The sequence below is a fragment of the Pan troglodytes genome, chromosome 16 (genome assembly GCF_028858775.2).
Source record: "Pan troglodytes isolate AG18354 chromosome 16, NHGRI_mPanTro3-v2.0_pri, whole genome shotgun sequence".
In the NCBI taxonomy this organism is placed as follows: Eukaryota; Metazoa; Chordata; class Mammalia; order Primates; family Hominidae; genus Pan; species Pan troglodytes.
This window is the reverse complement of record NC_072414.2, coordinates 84,803,141-84,822,315: the sequence shown is the minus strand read 5'-3', so window position 1 is coordinate 84,822,315 and position 19,175 is coordinate 84,803,141. Positions and strand designations below refer to the sequence as shown.

Genomic DNA, 19,175 nt, shown 5'->3' with positions numbered 1-19,175 from the left:
AATACGTCCTATGAAATAAGGCTCAAGTGTGCAGTGACACAAGTACACACTTGAAAAATCACTGATGGCTTTGCAAACTCACTCCCTTTAGGAAAAATCTGGTAAGATCCATAAACATTACCATATTCCTGGACCCAGCCCATGAGAAAAAGAGCCACAGAAATTATTTTGTAAGTTATTAATAACACCATCAACCTAAATATGCAACAAGTGAGTGACTAGTTAATAAAATTCTCTTAAAAACCAACTCAATGTGAAGAGTATTAAAATTTTTAGCTTGGACCATGGTAAACTGCTCATGATACCATTAAAAAAAGAATTAGTAAAACTCAACAACAAAAACAACCCAACTCAAAAACAGGCAAAGGATTTGAACAGACATTTCTCCAAAGAAGATATACAAATGGCCAAAAAAACCATGAAAAGATGCTCAATATCATTAATCATTAGGGAAATGCATATTCAAGCCCACAATAAGACTACTTCACACCCACAAAGATGGAGATATTCATTAAAAAAAAAAAAAAAAAAAAACCAGGAAATAAGTGTTGGCAAAGATAAGGAAAACCTTCAACTCTTACACATTGCTGGTAGGAATGTAAAATGGTTCAGCCATCGTAGAAACATTTTGGTGTTTCCTAAAAACGTAAAGAATATGACTGATAATTCCACTCCCAGGCACATATCCAAAACTGAAAACAGGTAGTCAAGTACGTGTCTACCAATCTTCACTGCAGCATTATTCACAATAGCCCAAAGATGGAAACAACTCAAATGTCCATCAACAGATGAATGGGTAAACAAAATGTGGTATATCCACACAATGAAATATTATTCAGCCATAAGATGGAATGAGTACTGATGAATGAACCTTGAAAACATTATGCTAAGTGAAAGAAGCCAGACACAAAAGGTCACATATTGTATGACTCTTTCTATATGAAATGTCTAGAATAGGCAAATCCAGAGAGACAGAATGCAAACTGGTGGTTGCCAGAGGCTGGGGAAAGGGAATAATGGGGAAGGATTATTTAATGCTTATAGGGTTTTCTCTGAGTGATGAAAGTGTTTTGGAACTAGATAGAAGTGGTGGCTGCCCAATATTATAAATGCACACTAAGGTCATTCAGTTGTTCGCTTTAAAATAGTTCCTTTATGTAATATGAATTTCACCTCAATGAAAGAAAGAGGGAGGAAGAAGTGAGCAATCTCAAGTTCCAGTCAAAATGGAATAACAGGGACTAGATTACCATCCTGCCTGAAACAGCCAAAAGGGACAAAATGTATAGAACAGTGGTTTTCAAGACATCAGACATCAGGCAATGAAGAACAGTGATCCCTGAGGAATGGACACTAATGAAATGAGCCTTTTAACGGCTCCTGTTCACTATCATGAGATAGTCCCCAGGCTGTGACACAGGAAGAAGGAAACCCAGAAAGACACCAGTTGGCTTCCCAAGGTGAGGGATGGGGAACCAAGGTGGCCAGAGTTCACAGGACATGGCATGAGAGAAGACAGTGCTGCAGAGAAAGTAGTTTGAAGATCTACAGAGGGTTCCCAGGTATACAGCTGAATACTGCTTAGGATGTACATGTGGGGAAACTACCCAAGGCCAGGGAAAGGACCACCCGAAAAGACTGAAGGTAACAGTGCCCTGTGCTCACAAAGAACTGGCATCGTGCCTGTTCTCACCAGCCACACCAAAGACCTCCAGATGGTGATACGGTTTGGGTATGTGTCCCCTCCAAATCTCATGTTGAAATGTGACCTCCAATGTTGTAGTGGGAGGTGTTTGGGCAGATCCCTCATAAATGGCTTGGTGCTGTCCTTGTGATAATGAGTGAGTTCTCTGAGTTCATGTGAGAGCTGGTGCTTTAAAAGAGGCTGGCACCTCCTCCTCTCTCTCTTGCTCCCTCTCTTGCCATGGGACGCCTACTCCCACTTCACCTTCCACCATGAGTAAAAGCTCCCTGAGGCCTCTCCAGAAGCCAACCAGATGCTGGTGCTATACTTGTACAGCTTGCAGAACTGTGCGCCAAATAAAACTCTTTTCTCTATAAATTACCCAGCCTCAGGTATTCCTGCAAAACAGACTAACGCAATTGGGTAGAGTGCAATGAGGCTCTTTACCTTGGGGGTGGGCAATCATTAGCCCTTGACTGAGCACTGCTCTGCTTCTCCCTAACGAATCTTAACAGCAAGACCTGAAAAAGGAAACTGCTTCCAAATAACCTGCAACTCATAACAAAGCTCCAGAATACTTACAGGAATACAGAAATATCCGGCACCCAACAAGGTAAATGTTACATCTGGCATCTGACAAAAATTACTAGGCACAGGAAGCACCAGGGGAGCAAGGCCCAGTGAGGAGGTATCAACTGAAACTGACCCAAGTGATAAGATTCACAGACAAGGACATCAAAACCATTGTTATATCTGTGTTCCAGGTTTTAAAAGGTTAGACACAGAACATATATAAAAAGACCCAAAAACAACTTTCCGAACTTTTAGAACTACAATGTATAAAATGCAAAGTACACTGGATGGGCCTCACAGCAGTCTTGACATTGAAAAGGAAAGTATTAGTGAACTTGAAGAGGTAGCAATAGAAACTATCCACAGTGAAACAGAAAGCATAATTTTTTAAAAGTCAACAGAATACAAGTGAGCTGTGAGACAACTTCAAGCAAGCTAATATAGGTGTAATGAGAATCTCCAAAGAAGAAGAGAAAGTAGGGGATCAGAAAAAATACTTGAAGAAGATTGTAAAAATTTCCAAATTTTATGGAAACAATAAACCCACAGATCCAAGAAGTTCAAAAATTTCCAAGCACAAGAAACCAAGGAAAAATACACCAAGGCACATCATAATTAGTGATTTTTTTTAAAAGGAACATTATGTAAAGAGGAACAAAGATAAGGATGACAGATTTTTCATCACAAAACAATGCAAGTAAATAGCAGAGGTACATCTTTAAAGCACTGAAAGAAACTGTAAAGCTAAAAATGTATATACTCAGCAAAAACTGCTTTCAAAAATGAAGGCAAAATACTTTTTCAGGCATACATACAAACACTGAAAGAGTTTATCACCAGCAGAAAAGGTCCTTCAGGCAAAAGGAAAAGTGACACCAAATAGAAATATAGACCTACTAGAAGAACGCAGGGCAAGTGCCCACTGGGTCCAGACAACAGAGAAGGGTGGGAGTGAGGGGCAGACTCCTAACGAGGTGGCAGCTGCTCAGCTACAGCTCTCTGCTAATGCGGGCTGCTGTTACCAGATCTTCCAAAAACAAAGCAGGACTTTGACACATGTATATGAAATTTTCCCACTTTAAATTCAAGGTACAGTGCAAATGACGCACATCATCAGCCCAGGGAAAACCAAAGCTGCTATGAGGTTAAATTATCCAAGATTTGAAATTAGGAAATACAGATAAAACCTCTTTAGCTCTCCCTGGACTTGCTACTCTCACAATGTAAAGCTTTGGCTCATCGTACTACTGGTGGCGTTGTACTGAAGTAAAGAGGGTGCAGCTTCGAAAGACTTCGACTCTTCAATTATGGGCTCGTGGCAGGTAAGGACTGTGGGCTGGTACCCATCTCGGGATCCCTGATACCTAATGTGGCTGACAGCCTCGCACAGAGCTTAATAATTTTGGTTGTTGACTCTAATATTTTATGGCGACCACTTCACTAGATTTCCTCAAAAGACGGCAGAAAACTCTTTTCCTGCACAGGTGAAATGTGCTCCCTATGACCCAGAAAATAAAACATAAAACCTATAACCAAGACATGGGATTCCCTGTGGCTGACACATGATGAGATCTTCAGTAATTTGACAGATAAATACATTCATGTATACGTCACTTTCTCCCTAGAAACAGCTCCTGGCAAAGGTCGGCACCTGGTGTCTCACAGCCTTTTGCATACCTGTCATAATAATCTCTGTGTCCCCGGTGGTCTCGGTCACTGCTGTACTGGTCATAAGGCCTCTTTCTGGACATGTTGTTGGGTCGATAGCTTCCGGAACGGTGGGCATCCATATGTCGCCGGTCCCCATAATGGTGGTCCTTGTACCAGTGCTGCTCATACTGATGGTGCCTGTCGCTTCCCCATGGTGGATTGTTGTTGCCACCACCATAGTTGAACTTTCTTTCCCTCTGCCAGTCTCCTCGATCTGCAGGAAAAGAAAGAATGATCTGACGACTGCAAGAAATGGATGAATTTCACTTTCACTACAATTTTTTTTTTTTGGAGATGGAGTCATGCTCTGTTGCCCAGGCTGGAGTGCAGTGGCACGATCTTAGATCACTGCAATCTCTACCTCTTGGGTCAAGCGATTCTCGTGCCTCAGCCTCCCAAGCAGCTGGGACTACAGGCACCCGCCACCATGCCTGCCCAATTTTTGAATTTTTAGTAGAGACAGGGTTTCACCATGTTGGCTAGGCTGGTCTCAAACTCCTGACCTCAGGTGATCTGCCCGCCTCAGCTTCCCAAGGTGCTGGGATTACAGCTGTGAGCCACCACGCCCAGCCTTATTTTTTCTTTTTGTTTTCTTCCACACCAATCTTCTCTGTATTGTTCCAATTTTCGTAGGTATGCTGCTGAAGTAAGCACTACTTTGCTGAAGTTCAAACTGAAAGCCTGACACATGGTACAGACAGACATTAAATTTCTTTCTTCTTGGTCTTGTTGCTGCTGGCTAACGTATCAGTAATGACTCCTAAACATTCTTTCCAACAAAATTTTAAGGCAAAATTTACTACTCCTCTCCTTCTGAAATCTTAACAACTACCGCTTTTCACTCTCCATACCTGTTTAACCTTCCAATCTGTGGCAGACTCTTAACACCAAAACCAAACTAATTCAGAAAATGATACCGCTGAGTTTCACAGCTGCGAGTAGTATCCTCCGGTTACACATCTAACGTTTATTTCACCTGCTGGTACCTGCTGTGCCTGGTCTCTGAAAATCTCTCCAGACCACACTCACCGCTTCTATTATTCTTCCCTATTCTGCACACACACAAGTGGACCTCCTCCTATAAAAAAGTAACTTCTCTAACTTTGAGCTTGGATCAGTGCTCTGTCTCTTACGGACTAAGGCCGAACTACAATCCTTTTAACTTCCGCAGCCTTCCTTTTCTCCTAAGGAAAAGAATCATACTCACTTGAATCAGAAAATGTAGTGAAGACACAGAAGTCCAGGGATGGAGAGTTAAACTGTGGCTACCAAAATGTCATGTCCACCCAGAGCCTGTGAGTGTGATTTTACCTAGGTCTTTGCAGATGTAATTAAGTTAAAAATCTCTAGATGACATCATCCTGAATTTAGGTTGGGCTACAAATTCCAGGACAGGCATCCTTTCAAAATAAAGGCAGAGGGAGCTATGACAGGCTATGCATAGGAGAAGGCTATGCAAAGATGGAGGCAGAAATCGGCGTGAGTCAAGAACGCCAAGAACTGCTGGCAGCCACCAGAAGGCAGAAGAGAGGCATGGAACAGCTTTTCCCTCGGAGCCTCCAGAAGGAACCAACCCTGCTGACACCTTGATATCAGACTTCCTGGTCTCCAGAAATGTGAGAAAATAAATGTTTGATGTTTGAAGCCACCTAGTCTGTGATACTTTGTTATATACAGCCCTAGGAAACTAATACAGAGGACTAACTAAAAGGAACCTATGACCTCATGGAAAAATCCATCTTCTGTCTATAATTATGTGAAGATCAAAGACATGCCACCAAATAAGTGTCTCTACTCATTTTACTGGCCTTCCAGCTTTTTTCTACAGAGCTGAAGAACAACACCATTAAGGAAGTGCTGAGCTTAGAAACTGATAGCATTAATATGATGTACAGTCCACCAGTGGCTTAAATTCATGGCTGACCTGGGTAGATCAGATGAGAGCACCACAAAGTAAAAAACTTTTGACTATTCACCCTAAGAATTAACAAATAACAACAAAAAGAGACACCTTCTAAATATGCGAAGGATCACCTGAGGATGGCTTCATATCAAATGGAAAGTGAGATTTCTAACAGGGTGTCAATGTCTGTGGTTTTGTAGAGGTGCTTAAACTCAAGCTAGTTCATTTTTTCCGGAGTAAACCAAAGAGATTTTCTTTCTTCTTAAACCCTCTGTGAGGTAAATCACAGGTTACAAAGTATTGAGGTATTAAAAAGATGGGTGAGGAATCCAAGGTTTAAATAAAAGAATGTATTTAGTAAGAAGTTATTTTAAAGGATTCAGAATATAAAATAAGTGATATTGTATGCAAAACACAAAAACAGCCTAATACTAGAAAAAAGCCAGTATAACTGATGCAACTACATCTAAGAACAGTGAAACATTTCCCAGTCATTCTGCAAAATCATTAGCTTTTTTTCCCTCAACAAAATGGTGATGAAATAATTTTGAACTCAGATTTTTAAGATTACAGAACATAGAACGTAATGCTTCCAGGCAGGGTAGCTTGTAGCAGAATTACACCCTGCCAAAAACAATGAGAAAGGGAAGATTAAAAAGAATGCATTTAGGCCAGGCGCAGTGGCTCACGCCTGTAATCCCAACACTTTGGGAGGCTGAGGTGAATGGATCACCTGAGGTCAGGAGTTCAAGACCACCTTGGCCAACATGGTGAGACCCCGTCTGTACAAAAATACAAAAAAAAAAAAAAAAAAAAAATTAGCCCGGCATGGTGGTGTGTGCCTGTAATCCCAGCTACTTGGGAGGTTGAGGCAGGAGAATCGCTTGAACCCGGGAGGTGGAGGTTGCAGTGAGCCAAGATCGTGACGCTACACTCCAGCCTGGGTGACAGAGCGAAGCTCCAACTCCCCCCCCCCCAAAAAAAAAGAAGTGTTTAAAGGCATCAAAGAGCAGCTAAAGCAATGAGGACTAGAAGGACTAAGATTCCACAGAGCAGAAAACCTCAAAGAGATAAGAGATGACTTCTGTCACCACTGAAGAGATCAGTGATCCTGAGCACCAGCAACAGGCTAAGGATCTGGGTCTTTCCCAGGCAGGGACCACTGCTGGAGGAAGAGAGAACCCGCAGAGTGGGTTTTCAGATTATTTTCTGAAAAGATTATAGCAATTCACACTCTTAGCAATCGGTGTGTATTTCCCTTTTTAATTTTTGATGATCTGAATGGGTAAAAAAATTGGTTAACCTATTGTTGCTTTAATTTATATTTCCCTAGTAGCAAGGTTGGTCATCTTGTCATATTGGCCATTTGAATTTTCTCTTTTACATGAACTGTCTAATTCATAACTTTTGCTCATTTTGTTTTAGAACAATGGATAAGCTCCACAGAGTTTATTTTTTTCTAATCAAATTTCCAAAATTTTAATTCAATCTGGATTCGAGTTTTGTTTCAAAATTGCAATTTTTTTTTTTTTTTTTCTTTGAGACAGGGTCTCACTCTATTGCCCAGACTGGAGTGCAGTGGTGCAATCCTGGCTTACTGCAACCTCCACCTCCCAGGCCTAAGAAATTCTCCCACCTCAGCCTCCCAAGTAGCTGGGACTACTACGCCACTACGCCTAGCTAATTTTCACACTTTTGTAGAGACTGAGTCTCTCTATGTTGCCCAGACTGTAAAAATTTTTTAATAGACAATTAAAAATTGTATGTATTTATTGATTACAATGCAATGTTTTAAAATACATATACATTATGGAATGGCTGAATCAGCCTAATTAACATATGCACTACCTCACTTACATAATACATTGTTATTAACTACAGTCACCATGCTGTACAACAGATTTCTCAACTTATTCCTCATATCTAACTGAAATTTTATCTCCGTTGTTAATATCTTCCCAATTCTCCCCTGCCCTCCGACCCTAGTAACTACTGTTCTACTCCCTGCTTCTATGAGTTTGACTTTTTCAGATTCCATACATAAGTGAGAATATGCAGTTTTTCTTTCTGTGCCTCACTTATTTCACTTAACATAAATGCCCTCCAGATTCAACCATGTTGTTGCAAACGACAGGATTTCCTTCTTTTTAAAGCTGAACACTATTCGATTGTGTATATACACATTTTCTTTATCCACTCATCTGCTGATGGGCACTTAGGATGATTACGTATCTTGGCTATCGTAAATAATGCTGCAATGAACATGTAAGTGCAGGCATTTCTTCAACATAACTGATTTCATTTTCGTTGAATATATACCCGGTAGAGGGACTGCTGCATCATATGATAGTTCTGTTCGTGATTCTTCTGAGGCATCTCTGCACTGTTTTCCATAATGGCTGTACTAACTTACATTCCCACCAACAATGCGCTGGGTCCCCTTCCTCCACATCCTTGGCAACCCTTATCTTCTGACTTTTTGGTACTAGCCATCCTAACAAGTGTGAAGTGATATCTCATCGTGGTTTTAATTTGCATTTCCCTGATGATTAGTCGTGCTGAGCATTTTTTCATATACCTGGTTGGCCATTTGTATGTCTTCTTTTGAGAAATGTCTTTTCAGGTCCTTTCCCCACTTTTTAATCAAGCATTTGCCTTCTTGCTACATAAGGAGCTGAGTTCCTTACACAGTTTGGATATTATCCCCTTATCAGATGTACGGTTGGTAATATTTTCTCCCCTTACATAAACTGTCTCTTCACTCTGTTGATTGCCCATTTTTCTATTCAGTTATTGTTTTGTTCTCAATTTACAAGAGCTCTTTCAAGATTAGCAGTTTTAACCATTTAACTGTCATACAGAATGTAAACTTCTCCCTCAGTCTTTTTCGTTTGTTCATGTTAGCTGGGTTCTTCTTAATCGGAAGTTGAAATAATAGTCCTGGGGGCCAGACGCAGTGGTTCACACCTGTAATCCCAGCATTTTGGGAGGCTGAGGTGGGCAGATCACATGGCGCCGGGAGTTTGAGACCAGCCTGGCCAACATGGCAAAACCCTGTCTCTACTAAAAATTTAAAAATTAGCTGAGCGTGGTGGTGCACATCTGTAATCCCAGCTACTCGGGAGGCTGAGGGACGAGAATCGCCTGAACCCAGGAGGTGGAGGTTGCAGTGAGCCCAGATTGTGCCACTGCACTCCAGCCTGGGTGACAGAGCAAGACTCAGTCTCAAACAAACAAACAAAAAAATTGGGGGATCTTTATTTCATGCTTTCTCTCATTAAGAAAAGAGAGGACAATAAAGTGTTAGAAGATAATAAAGCACGGAAGTCTAGCCAGTGTCTTTGGAAAATGAAACGGCTGTGGGAATTTTTTATCTTTTGGCACCTCTTTAAAAACTCCACTTAATGACCTACCTGCATTACTGAAGTGTCTCTTGTTGGGGTGATTGTAGTTATCTCTTGGGTGTCCATGCATCTGTGGGCCATGGGAGGCAGGCAAATGAGGCTTCTGAGGGTGAAGGTTGTGTGAGGTATGGGACTGAGATATCAGAGAGTCCCGGCTGGAGCCTGAGGCCTCTGGACGAAATGGTTTCTTACCCCCGGTCACGTCGTCTTTCTTCTTTTGCTCCTAAAGAGTAAAAGGAAACCAAAGAAGCTCAAGATCCCAGGCTTAATTCCCCAGAGAAGAATAAAGGCTATCACCTCTAAACAGCTCCTTCTTGTCCTTCTTAACTTCTGAACTGCTGTTTACTACCTCCTAACAAAAAAAAGGCTCATAAATTCCACTGTTAGGCTATTTGCTGGGGGAACTCAGTGGAATTTATGCTGAGTTTGACCACTACTGCTAAGTACCTGCAAGAACACATGCATAGACTGCTAGATGTCACTGTACAGGGTATGGTGTAGGCGCCCAGGCTGGCGGCACTCTCAGAGGATCATCCTGGACCACGTAAAACCAAGACTACCAACTTTCCAAGGCTAACCACAACAAACAACCCTCGACTGTCCAGTGGGAACTAACTCCTATGCCAAAGTCATCAAGCTAAATATCTGAATGTTGGAGTAACATTACTCCTTATCACACAAGTCAAATGTTTGATATAAAAAAAAATCACACAATAAAAAAAATAAAGTGACCCAAATCCTAACCAGCAAGGGAATTACTGTTAATAATTTGGCACGTATTTTTCTAAGCTTTTTTTTTGTATTTATATTTTAAACAAAAATATTTGGTATTCATTTTTCACTTCATGTATTGTGAAAATCTTTCCATGTAAATACTTATTTCTACAATATTATGTTTAATAACTGATTAATACTCCCCAATATGGATATATCATGAACTACTGAATGTTTTTGTTTTCTGTATTTTTTTTTTTTTTTTTTGAGACAGAGTCTCACTCTGTCACAGGCATCCAGTGATGCCATCTCAGCTCACTGCTACCTCCACCTCCTGGTCTCATGCAATCCTCCCACTTCAGCCTCCTGAGGGGCTGGGGCTACAGGCATGTGCCACCACACCCAGCTAATATTTGTAGTTTATGTAGAGATGAGGCTTCATCACGTTGGCCAGGCTGGTCTCGAACTCTCGGCCTCAAGTGATCCACCCGCCTCAGCCTCCCAAAGTGCTGGGATTACAGGCACGAGCCACCGTGCCTAGCCAGATTGAATGTACTTCTTACTGTTGGGCTTCCAAGCCATTTCCATTATAAACATGTTTAAATCTCTATCTCCTTCTCAAAACTAAATTCTTGGAAGCAAAACTGCATGCTTTAGTCTCTTAATAAATCTTGCTGAATTCTCCTCCAGAAAGGTTGTGACAATGTATACTCCCACTAGTAGGATACCACTGTTTTTGTTATTCAACTTATACTCATTTCTGATCCCTAAATGAATGAAGTCTTTCATGATTATGTCTCCAACTTCAGACCCTCTTCCTAATTTTCACTCCCTTCTAAAGGGCCTTTCCTAACTATTTCATTCCCTCCTGGGGCCTTTCCTGACTATCCTTTTATAGACTTTTTATAATGCTTATTAGTATATGATTCCTGTATGTTACTGCTATAACATATTCTTCCATGTAAAATTAAATTATCAACTACTTGAGGGTGCTGCTTCACAGGCCAACACAGCACTGGGCACAGCATAACAAATACTCCTGAGTGCTTCCCTGTCCCCAGCACCATTCTATTCCATTCTGTGTGCTGAGAACACAGCAGTAGATGAGAAACATAAAATCTCTGTCTTCATGGAGCTGACGCATTAGTGGAGGTGGTATTTAATGCTCACAGATTGAACTCAATGTCCAACTTGGGTACAGCCCATTTGGCAAGTCAGCAGATCTGCAAATGGGCACACCCACACAAGGAGCACTGCCTCTGCAGCCTCCTCCATGTCACTTCTGCACCCATCCCCCTATTCCAAAGGACAGGCAACTTCTGAGCACCTCTCACAAGTGAGTAGCAGGACCCCTTCCATACAAAAGCTGGAAGGACACCAAGTAGATGGTCCAGAAAAGAAGAGAAAAAGTATTTTCTGCCCACCACCCTATTACTTCCTAGGAGCCACATTTATAAGCTACTGACATGTACGGAAGAAAAATGCAAATGGAAGAAAAAACCTGGTGAACAAATGATTTTAGGACCTAAAAACACAGGGTAAACACTCTTTGTCAGAATTTCAACCATGTTAGGCTCCAATACATTGGCTGTTTCACCCATCTGGTCTTATTGTTTGACTATTAGCACCAGCAATAACCCATGATTCTGTGATCATCTCCCCATGGAAAAACAAAAATTAAGAGATTTTTCTGTGGAATTGGCATTTGTTTGTATGAATTAGGATTGAATTTGTACTTTACCTCTTCTTCTTGAGACCTTTTCTTATGAGCCATCTTGTATAACTTATGCAGTTTTCGAGCATCGAATTCTGTAAACTTGGAAACAAAAATCCATAGGTTCCTAAAAAGAAAAATGAACAGTTCTAGTGAATTATAAATTAGAAAAGCAATTTTTTATTATCTTCATGGATGGCAAGCTATTAAATTTTGCTGTGGTATACTCCCTAAGCATAGAAATTAAGCTACAGAAATATTATTTCAGGTATTTGCATTAATAATACAGTAAGTCCTAACTTAATGTTGTCAATAGGTTCTTGGAAATTGCAACTTTAAGGGAAACAAAATCAATTTTTTTTCTCATCAATGTTATAATGAAACAAAGCTGAAGGAAACAACGTTATGTGAGGACTTAACCGTATACCTTTATATGGTTCTGCCAAAAGAGTCTGACAGAGGGATTTAGAGACTAAGGCTCTATCAATACCTAAAACTCCTCTAAATTTCTATCAATGACACCCCAGACTCCAGTCCTTTAAGTTTTCCTTCACTTTCTGGACTCTACCACAAATCCATCAGCACCACCATCTCCCAGGTTGTGGCCTCCATTCAGTTGGTCATCTCTGTGTTGCTGCCCCTCCTTCCTCCCAGTTGTCGCCACCACAACCTTTCATTTCTTCCTTAAAACTCTCAGTGACTTTTTCCCTCCAATTCCATTATGTTCACCCTAGCATGGTGTTACTGCACAACAGGGGAATGATATGATGAAACAGGTGTTTAGAAAGAGTAAGCACAGGTAGTCAGAGTGAGCTAGATAAAGGAGTCTCATATCTTCTCAAACTTCCTAACAGGTAGTTTCACCATGGCGTGCGGCTGACAGGACCACCTGCACAGGCTCCTTAACTAGTAAGCCTGCTGCATCAGGTGAAGAGCCATTTACCTTCCTGTCTAAAGCCTCCTGAAGGAGCTTCAGTCTTTTTAGCAAACTGTCTTTAAATCCTGAACACCACCCCAGTCCCCTCCCTGTCCCCCTTTCAAGCCTTTGCTGAAGCCTGAGAACTCTGTTCATCTCAGCAATTCAACTCAGCTCATGTATGCTCAGTTCAAGTGCACCTGCCTGCCTCTCAGAAGACCTTCCTTCCTGACTACTCTTCACGCACTTCCTTCTCAACACTTCCACTCTATCTGGTCTTGCATTTGCTGCCTCATGACGAACAGTTTCTCCGAGGGCTTACTTTGTACTTTTTTGACTTGTAAAGGGCGAGGACCTTATAAACTACTGCTAGCCAAGATCACAGTGCCTGGCACATTTAAAAATGGGTCTGTTCACTGGGATGGCCTTTTGCTATCTTCTAATCAGTGTTAAATTTAAAAAGAAGAAAAAAAAAAAAGGCCAGATGCCGCTAGGTAAAGAAAGAAGTTGGTAACATTGTTAAGCGGAAAAAAAGTACCATTTTGAAAATTAAATTTTTTCTTTATAGGTGTGAAGCATGCTGTGGACACCATCATGCAGAAGTTTTCTTAAATCCACTTTTCACTCAAAAACCAGTCCTCTGAGATTGGACATATTATACAAAGATAATCACATTATCCATGAACTATACAAGTTCAAAGTAACTGTGGTTATGTACAAACAAGCACATGTACCCTCTGAGTCTAAAATAAAATAAAAACGAAGTAACTGTGATTAATGGAAAGAGATTTAATGTTACAATTGCCTTTTAGAATTTCCAGCCATGGCTGGGCGCAGTGGCTCATGCCTGTAATCCCAGCATTTCGGGAGGTCAAGGCGGGCGGATCACCTAAGGTCAGGAGCTTGAGACCAGCCTGGTCAACATGATGAAACCCCATCTCTACTAAAAATACAAAAATTAGCCAGGCGTGGTGGCAGGCACCTGTAATCCCAGCTATTTAGGAGGCTGAAGCAGGAGAATCTCTTGAACCCGGGAGGTGGAGGTTGCAATGCCAAGATTGTGCCACTGCACTTCAGCCTGGGCGATAGAGTGAAAGAGTCAGACTCTGTCTCATTTAAAAAAAAAAAAAAATTTCCAGTCATGTTTTCTTAAAATATCCAAAGTGAACAGTGGATATATATCCAGCAGTCCCACTACTGGGTATCCACCCAGGGGAAAAGAAGTCATTGTATGAAAAAGGCACTTGCACTTACATGTTTATAGCAGCATAATCTGCAATTGCAAAAATATGGAGCCAGCCTAAATGCCCATCAACCAACAAGTATATAAAGAAAATGTGGTATATACATACCATGGAATACTACTCAGCCATAAAAAGGAATAAAATAATGGCATTTGCAGCAACCTCAATGGAATTGGAGACCATTATTCTAAGTGAAATAACTCAGGAATGGAAAACCAAACATTGGATGCAAAGGCATAAAAATGATATAATGGACTCTGGGGGGAAGGGGGCTGAGGGATAGAAGATGACACATTGGGTGCAGTGTGCACTGCTCGGGTGATGGGTGCACCAAAATCTCGGAAATCACCACTAAAGAGCTTATCCATGTCACCAAACACCACCTGTTTCCCTAAAACTATTGAAATCTTTTAAAAAAGTTTAAGTGGCTATATAAAGGAACACTTATAAACCATGATGCCTTAAACACTGAAGTTCTAGATTAACTTAATCCAAATTACTACTTTAATTATTAAAAAAGCATATGAGAATAGAGAACTCATAGTTCTTGCGGTTTTAATCTTTGTTTCACCATGTGTTGGTACAGAACCAACCAATTAGTTGTATTAGATACAGTAATATCTGAATATCTGGATATCAACCTGAGATGGGTAAAGTAGTTAAGACCAGATGATTTTTGCCCCTTGTAGGCTTAAAGAAAATTTATTTCTGAGAATAGAGCAGCAAATCCAGTAACACTATCTTTCTCTCATAAAATAAATTAATGACATCGTCCTACCCCTTCAAAAGGCTGGTCTCAGTGGAATGGCCTATTTCATGGAAAGGGAGTTAAAGCCTGCAGGTATATTGCCAATAGATGAGTTTTGCTGGGAAAAAGGTTTCTTAGGTGGCTAGGCCACCTTTTATTAAAAGAAAACAGAATCCACTCCCACACTCAGTCAAATCAAACTGGGCAGACGAGGCCAAAGTGGTTACCTCCTCCAGAGTTTGATGTGCTCCTGATCTGAGTAGGCTTTAAGGCACTCGGCTATCCGGTCTCCGATTTTCAGCAGGCAGTTCCGGGTGTGTTCCAGCTGTTCTTGCACGTTGAGCCCCTTGTCAGGTTTGTCGAGCTGTTTCAGTGCCTTTTTCACGGGCCTCATCCTCTCCTTACACTGCAACAGGACAACAGAGTAAAGACATAAACAATCTGCAGAAAATAAGTCTTGTCCTTTGCTTACTGTGCTCTCGATGAAAACACAGCCCACCCCTATGCCATATAATTGCTAGAGGAAGAGTGGGTAAAGCTAGTGCAGTGGAGTAAGTGTAAGTATTCAAGTCAGAAAACCCTGAAGTGCAGTGCCAGCACCATCGCTTAGAGTTACGTGATAACCCTTCACGCCTTACTTAACCTCTCTAAATACTGCTTCCTCATCTGCAAGAGAGGCATGGCATGCCTCACAAGCCCATTTTGAAGATCTAATGAGGAGCAGTATTACAGACCTAATCTGAAATTCTCCCACCAGAAACTGTCTAAAAATACGGGATATAATATTTGCAAATCCTTCAGGCTTGAAAGAAAGCAAGAGAAAGGCTTCCAGATAAGATGGTAAACAGAACACAAGAATCTTTTCTCTGCCTCCCCAATCCCACTAAAACAATGGTAAAGGGATTGTCCTTAAAAGAGACAAGCCCACAAAGATAAGAGAAAACAAGAGAGAGGATAATGGCAACAAAATATTGGCAGCATGGGAAATGACAAAACAGACCTGAGAAAATGAAATTCGAAGCCAGGAGGGAAGACAGCCGAGAACTAACCTGACTTACACGGCAAAATTCCCCCAAAGGCGAGGTGTCTTCAGAAGGAAGGATGAGGGCTAAAATGGGGAGTGGTTTAAAAACTGCTTAGGAAGTAACACATATCCAGATTCATAAGATACCCAGATCTCTAACTCCACCCAGCAGCAAATATAAAGACTTATTCTCCAGAAAAGGATAAAAGAACCTCTGAGCGGGACTGCACAGGCACAGATGAGGGCTGAGCCCACCACACTGAAAACAGGATTACCTGAGCACATGAGCACAGTCACACAGCATGAGCCGCACCCAAGTCTCTGCCTCTCACATTCCAGAGTGGATGGAGCCAGGCCTTCACGCTCTGGAGAGTCAGGAAACTGGGGCATTCTTCACAAAATGTGACCGCCCCAGAGGAAAAACCAAATGATCCTGACTATCTGTCAGAAGTTTCTGCTATGTCATCCTATAGTGAAAACTTTCAAAGGAGATCAAGCCCCACCACCCACATGCTCAAACTTCCAATCACGTTTCGTCCTCCACTCTTAAACATGAGCTGACAACTGAGGATCAGCAAAGCCACCGAAGCAAAGTGTGTAACGTGAACAATGGAAAGCAAAGAGAAGTATAACGATATTCGAGAGCGGTGGAGGAAAAAGATCTTGGAAATAAATAATGTGAAACAAAGTTGAAGCAATCTCCCAGAAAGTAGAGTAAAATGCAGAAATGAACAACTTAAAAAGTAAAATTAGGGACCAATATCCAGAATTCAATATCCAAACACAAGAAATTCCATAAAGGTAAAACTGGGAACTTAGAGAAAATTACCACCATATAATTCAAGAAAATTTCACAGAATGGTGTAGGGACATGGTTGTCAGCCACTGAGTATCTGGCACAATGAACTAAGTAAGACACATGGTCATGAAATTTTCAAATAATGAAAACTCTACAAACTCCCCATCACTTTGTGGTCATTTCCACAGCTACATACTTATTATTTGTGGATTTTTCTGTGTTATACTTCAATTTTTAAAAAGGACATAAAATAAAAAATATACCAAAAACTAAAAGACACCTGTAATGACTATAAAAAATAAAAGATTAGTATTAAGAATGTAAAAAGAATTCCTACAGAAAAGGTAAGAAAGATAAATTATTCCAAATATGTCAATTTTGAATAACTGAATAGGCAATTTACAAGGAAAATGAATGACCACTAAAATATGAAAATAAATGTCCAACGACCTTCAGTCAGTATTTCATAGCCCTCAGATTAGCAAAAATTAACAACTGTTAACTGAGTCAGAAATTAACAACTGTTTCTAAGGCTGGTAAGCAATCGGAACTTGAATTCATTGCTATAATTCATGCAATCTCTACAACTGCTTTCAAAAGGAACTCGAGTATCTAATAAAGTGGCAGATGTGTATACCTAATGAATGACCCACCATTTTTGCTCAAGCCATACACCCTAGAGAAGCTCTCACTTGTGTAGTGCAAGAAAATATGGGCAACAATTTCACTGTAGCCTATTTGTAGTAGCAAACATTTGGAAAAATCCTGATGTCCACCAATATGGGAAAAAATAAACTGTGGAAGAATAAATTGTAGAATAACATGAAACTTAAATGACAGCCACAATTATTAATATAGATAAATCTCAACAAATGTGACTGCTATGAGAGGAAAAGCAAGTTACAGGATACACAAGTGCCAATTACAGTTTTAAGACATGGAAATCAATCCTCTATGTTGTTTATATGTGGGAGGCTACGTAGGACAATGGTTATGGACCCAACCTCTCATGCCGAACTGCCTGGGTCAAAACTGTGTTCTATGTCTTAGCTGTGTGACACAGGGCAAATCACTTAACTCTCTTCACCTTATTTTTAAATATGTAAAATGGAAACACTAACCTACCTCACAGGAGTGTTGTAGAAAAAATATATATAAAGCACATAAACAGTAACTGGCTATTAATGTGAGCTATTATCTTCTTTACAGACTTAAGTAGTAAAACTCTAAAACCACACGTTAAGTATAAACATTGAATTCAGAATCATGGTTACGTCTGGGAGGTAAGAGAGAGAGAAAAGGCCGGGTGCGGTGGCTCACGCCTGTAATCCCAGCATTTTAGGAGGCTGAGGTGGGCAGATCATGAGGTCAGGAGTTCTAGACCAGCCTGACCAACATGGTGAAACCTCATATCTACTAAAAATACAAAAGTTAGCTGGGTGTGGTGGTGCGCATCTGTAATCCCAGCTACTCAGGAGGCTGAGGCAGGAGAACTGCTTGAACCCGAGAGGCAGAGGCTGCAGTGAGCCGAGATTGAGCCACTGCACTCCAGCCTGGGCAACAGAGCAAGACTCTGCCTCAAAAAAAAAAAAAAAAGAGAGACATAAAAAGCATAGGTTGAGAGGGAGGAACGCCAAGGGATTCAGCTTTATATTTTGAGTCTTAAAAAAATTCAGATTTGACAAAACTTCATGGTATATTTATCAATGACTATTATATCCCTGAAATTTCTCTGCATCTTTTAAAGATTTCATAATATAAAAACAAGATTAAATGAGTCATTTGTAAGAGCATTTTTTAAATATCATGGTACCATAGAACATTAGATATCATTTTCTCTTATAAACACTCGGAAAAGAAAGACTAGGAAACAGATTGGTTAGCTGGCTATGTAATTAGTTTATTCATTTATTCAATTTACTCATTTATTGATATACTTCTAGCATCTAAATGACCTTTATATAAAACAATACTTGTCCTCAGAGAGCTCACAGGCAAAAAAGAGACTTAAGAAAACAGAGTTAAGTGCAAAGAAAACAATATCTATATACATACGTGTATAGGTTTTAGAGAACTCAGAGAAAGAAGTCAAAGAGAGGTTACAGGACAGGGTCAACAGGGTCCTTTGCTGCCACAGGACGGAAGTATTTTCAAATTTGAAAGAAAACCGCTTTTTCTTTCAGCCTGAATGAGCTGTTTGATTAATGGATTTGTGGAAGTATGGGGAGAAGAGACCACAGAGAGGTGGGGAAGGGATGGTGGCACAGTGAAATCTATACCTGCAGCTCCAGCCAGGGGCAAAGGGACCTTGAGGACACACTGGCCTGTATCCAATCCCGTGCAAGACCTGGTCCATGCACTCGCTCCCCATCGCCTCGCCCTCCCCTCTTCTCCTGTTACCTTTTATTCTTCCTTCAGAACCCAACTCAAACATCACTTCCTCACACAAGCCCTCCTGGCATCCCCTGACTAGGTCAAATTCCCTTCTCACAGGATCTCCACAGTATGCACTCTCTCTCCTCCAGAGCCCTGTCACAGGGGCACCAACATGATTTGTGTAGTTATCTAACTCCCCTACTCCAATGTACAGTTTACGATGATAGAAATGGTTATCTATTCAACATGGTAACTCTGGGGGCTGGAACACAGAAAACATTCAATAAATACTTGCTCAGTGAACACTTCTCTTTCCCAAATGCCTCTAAGGGCCCTGAGAGCCTCTCTTAACTAGGAGCACAAGAC

At 40.8% G+C, this 19,175-nt stretch overlaps 1 protein-coding gene across 10 annotated transcripts in view; it reads right to left on the bottom strand.

Moving 5' to 3' along the window:
- The window catches only part of CHD2 (chromodomain helicase DNA binding protein 2), a 127,928-nt gene that overhangs the window by 3,788 nt on the left and 104,965 nt on the right, over positions 1 to 19,175 (bottom strand). For all 10 annotated transcript variants that reach the window (XM_003952732.5, XM_063794352.1, XM_009429878.4 and 7 more), the window contains 4 exons: positions 14,838 to 15,016; positions 11,730 to 11,829; positions 9,284 to 9,497; positions 3,935 to 4,181 (listed from right to left, as the gene is read on the bottom strand). In XM_003952732.5, coding sequence (XP_003952781.2) covers positions 3,935 to 4,181; positions 9,284 to 9,497; positions 11,730 to 11,829; positions 14,838 to 15,016 — 740 coding nt within the window. The remainder of the gene's footprint in view (positions 1 to 3,934; positions 4,182 to 9,283; positions 9,498 to 11,729; positions 11,830 to 14,837; positions 15,017 to 19,175) is intronic.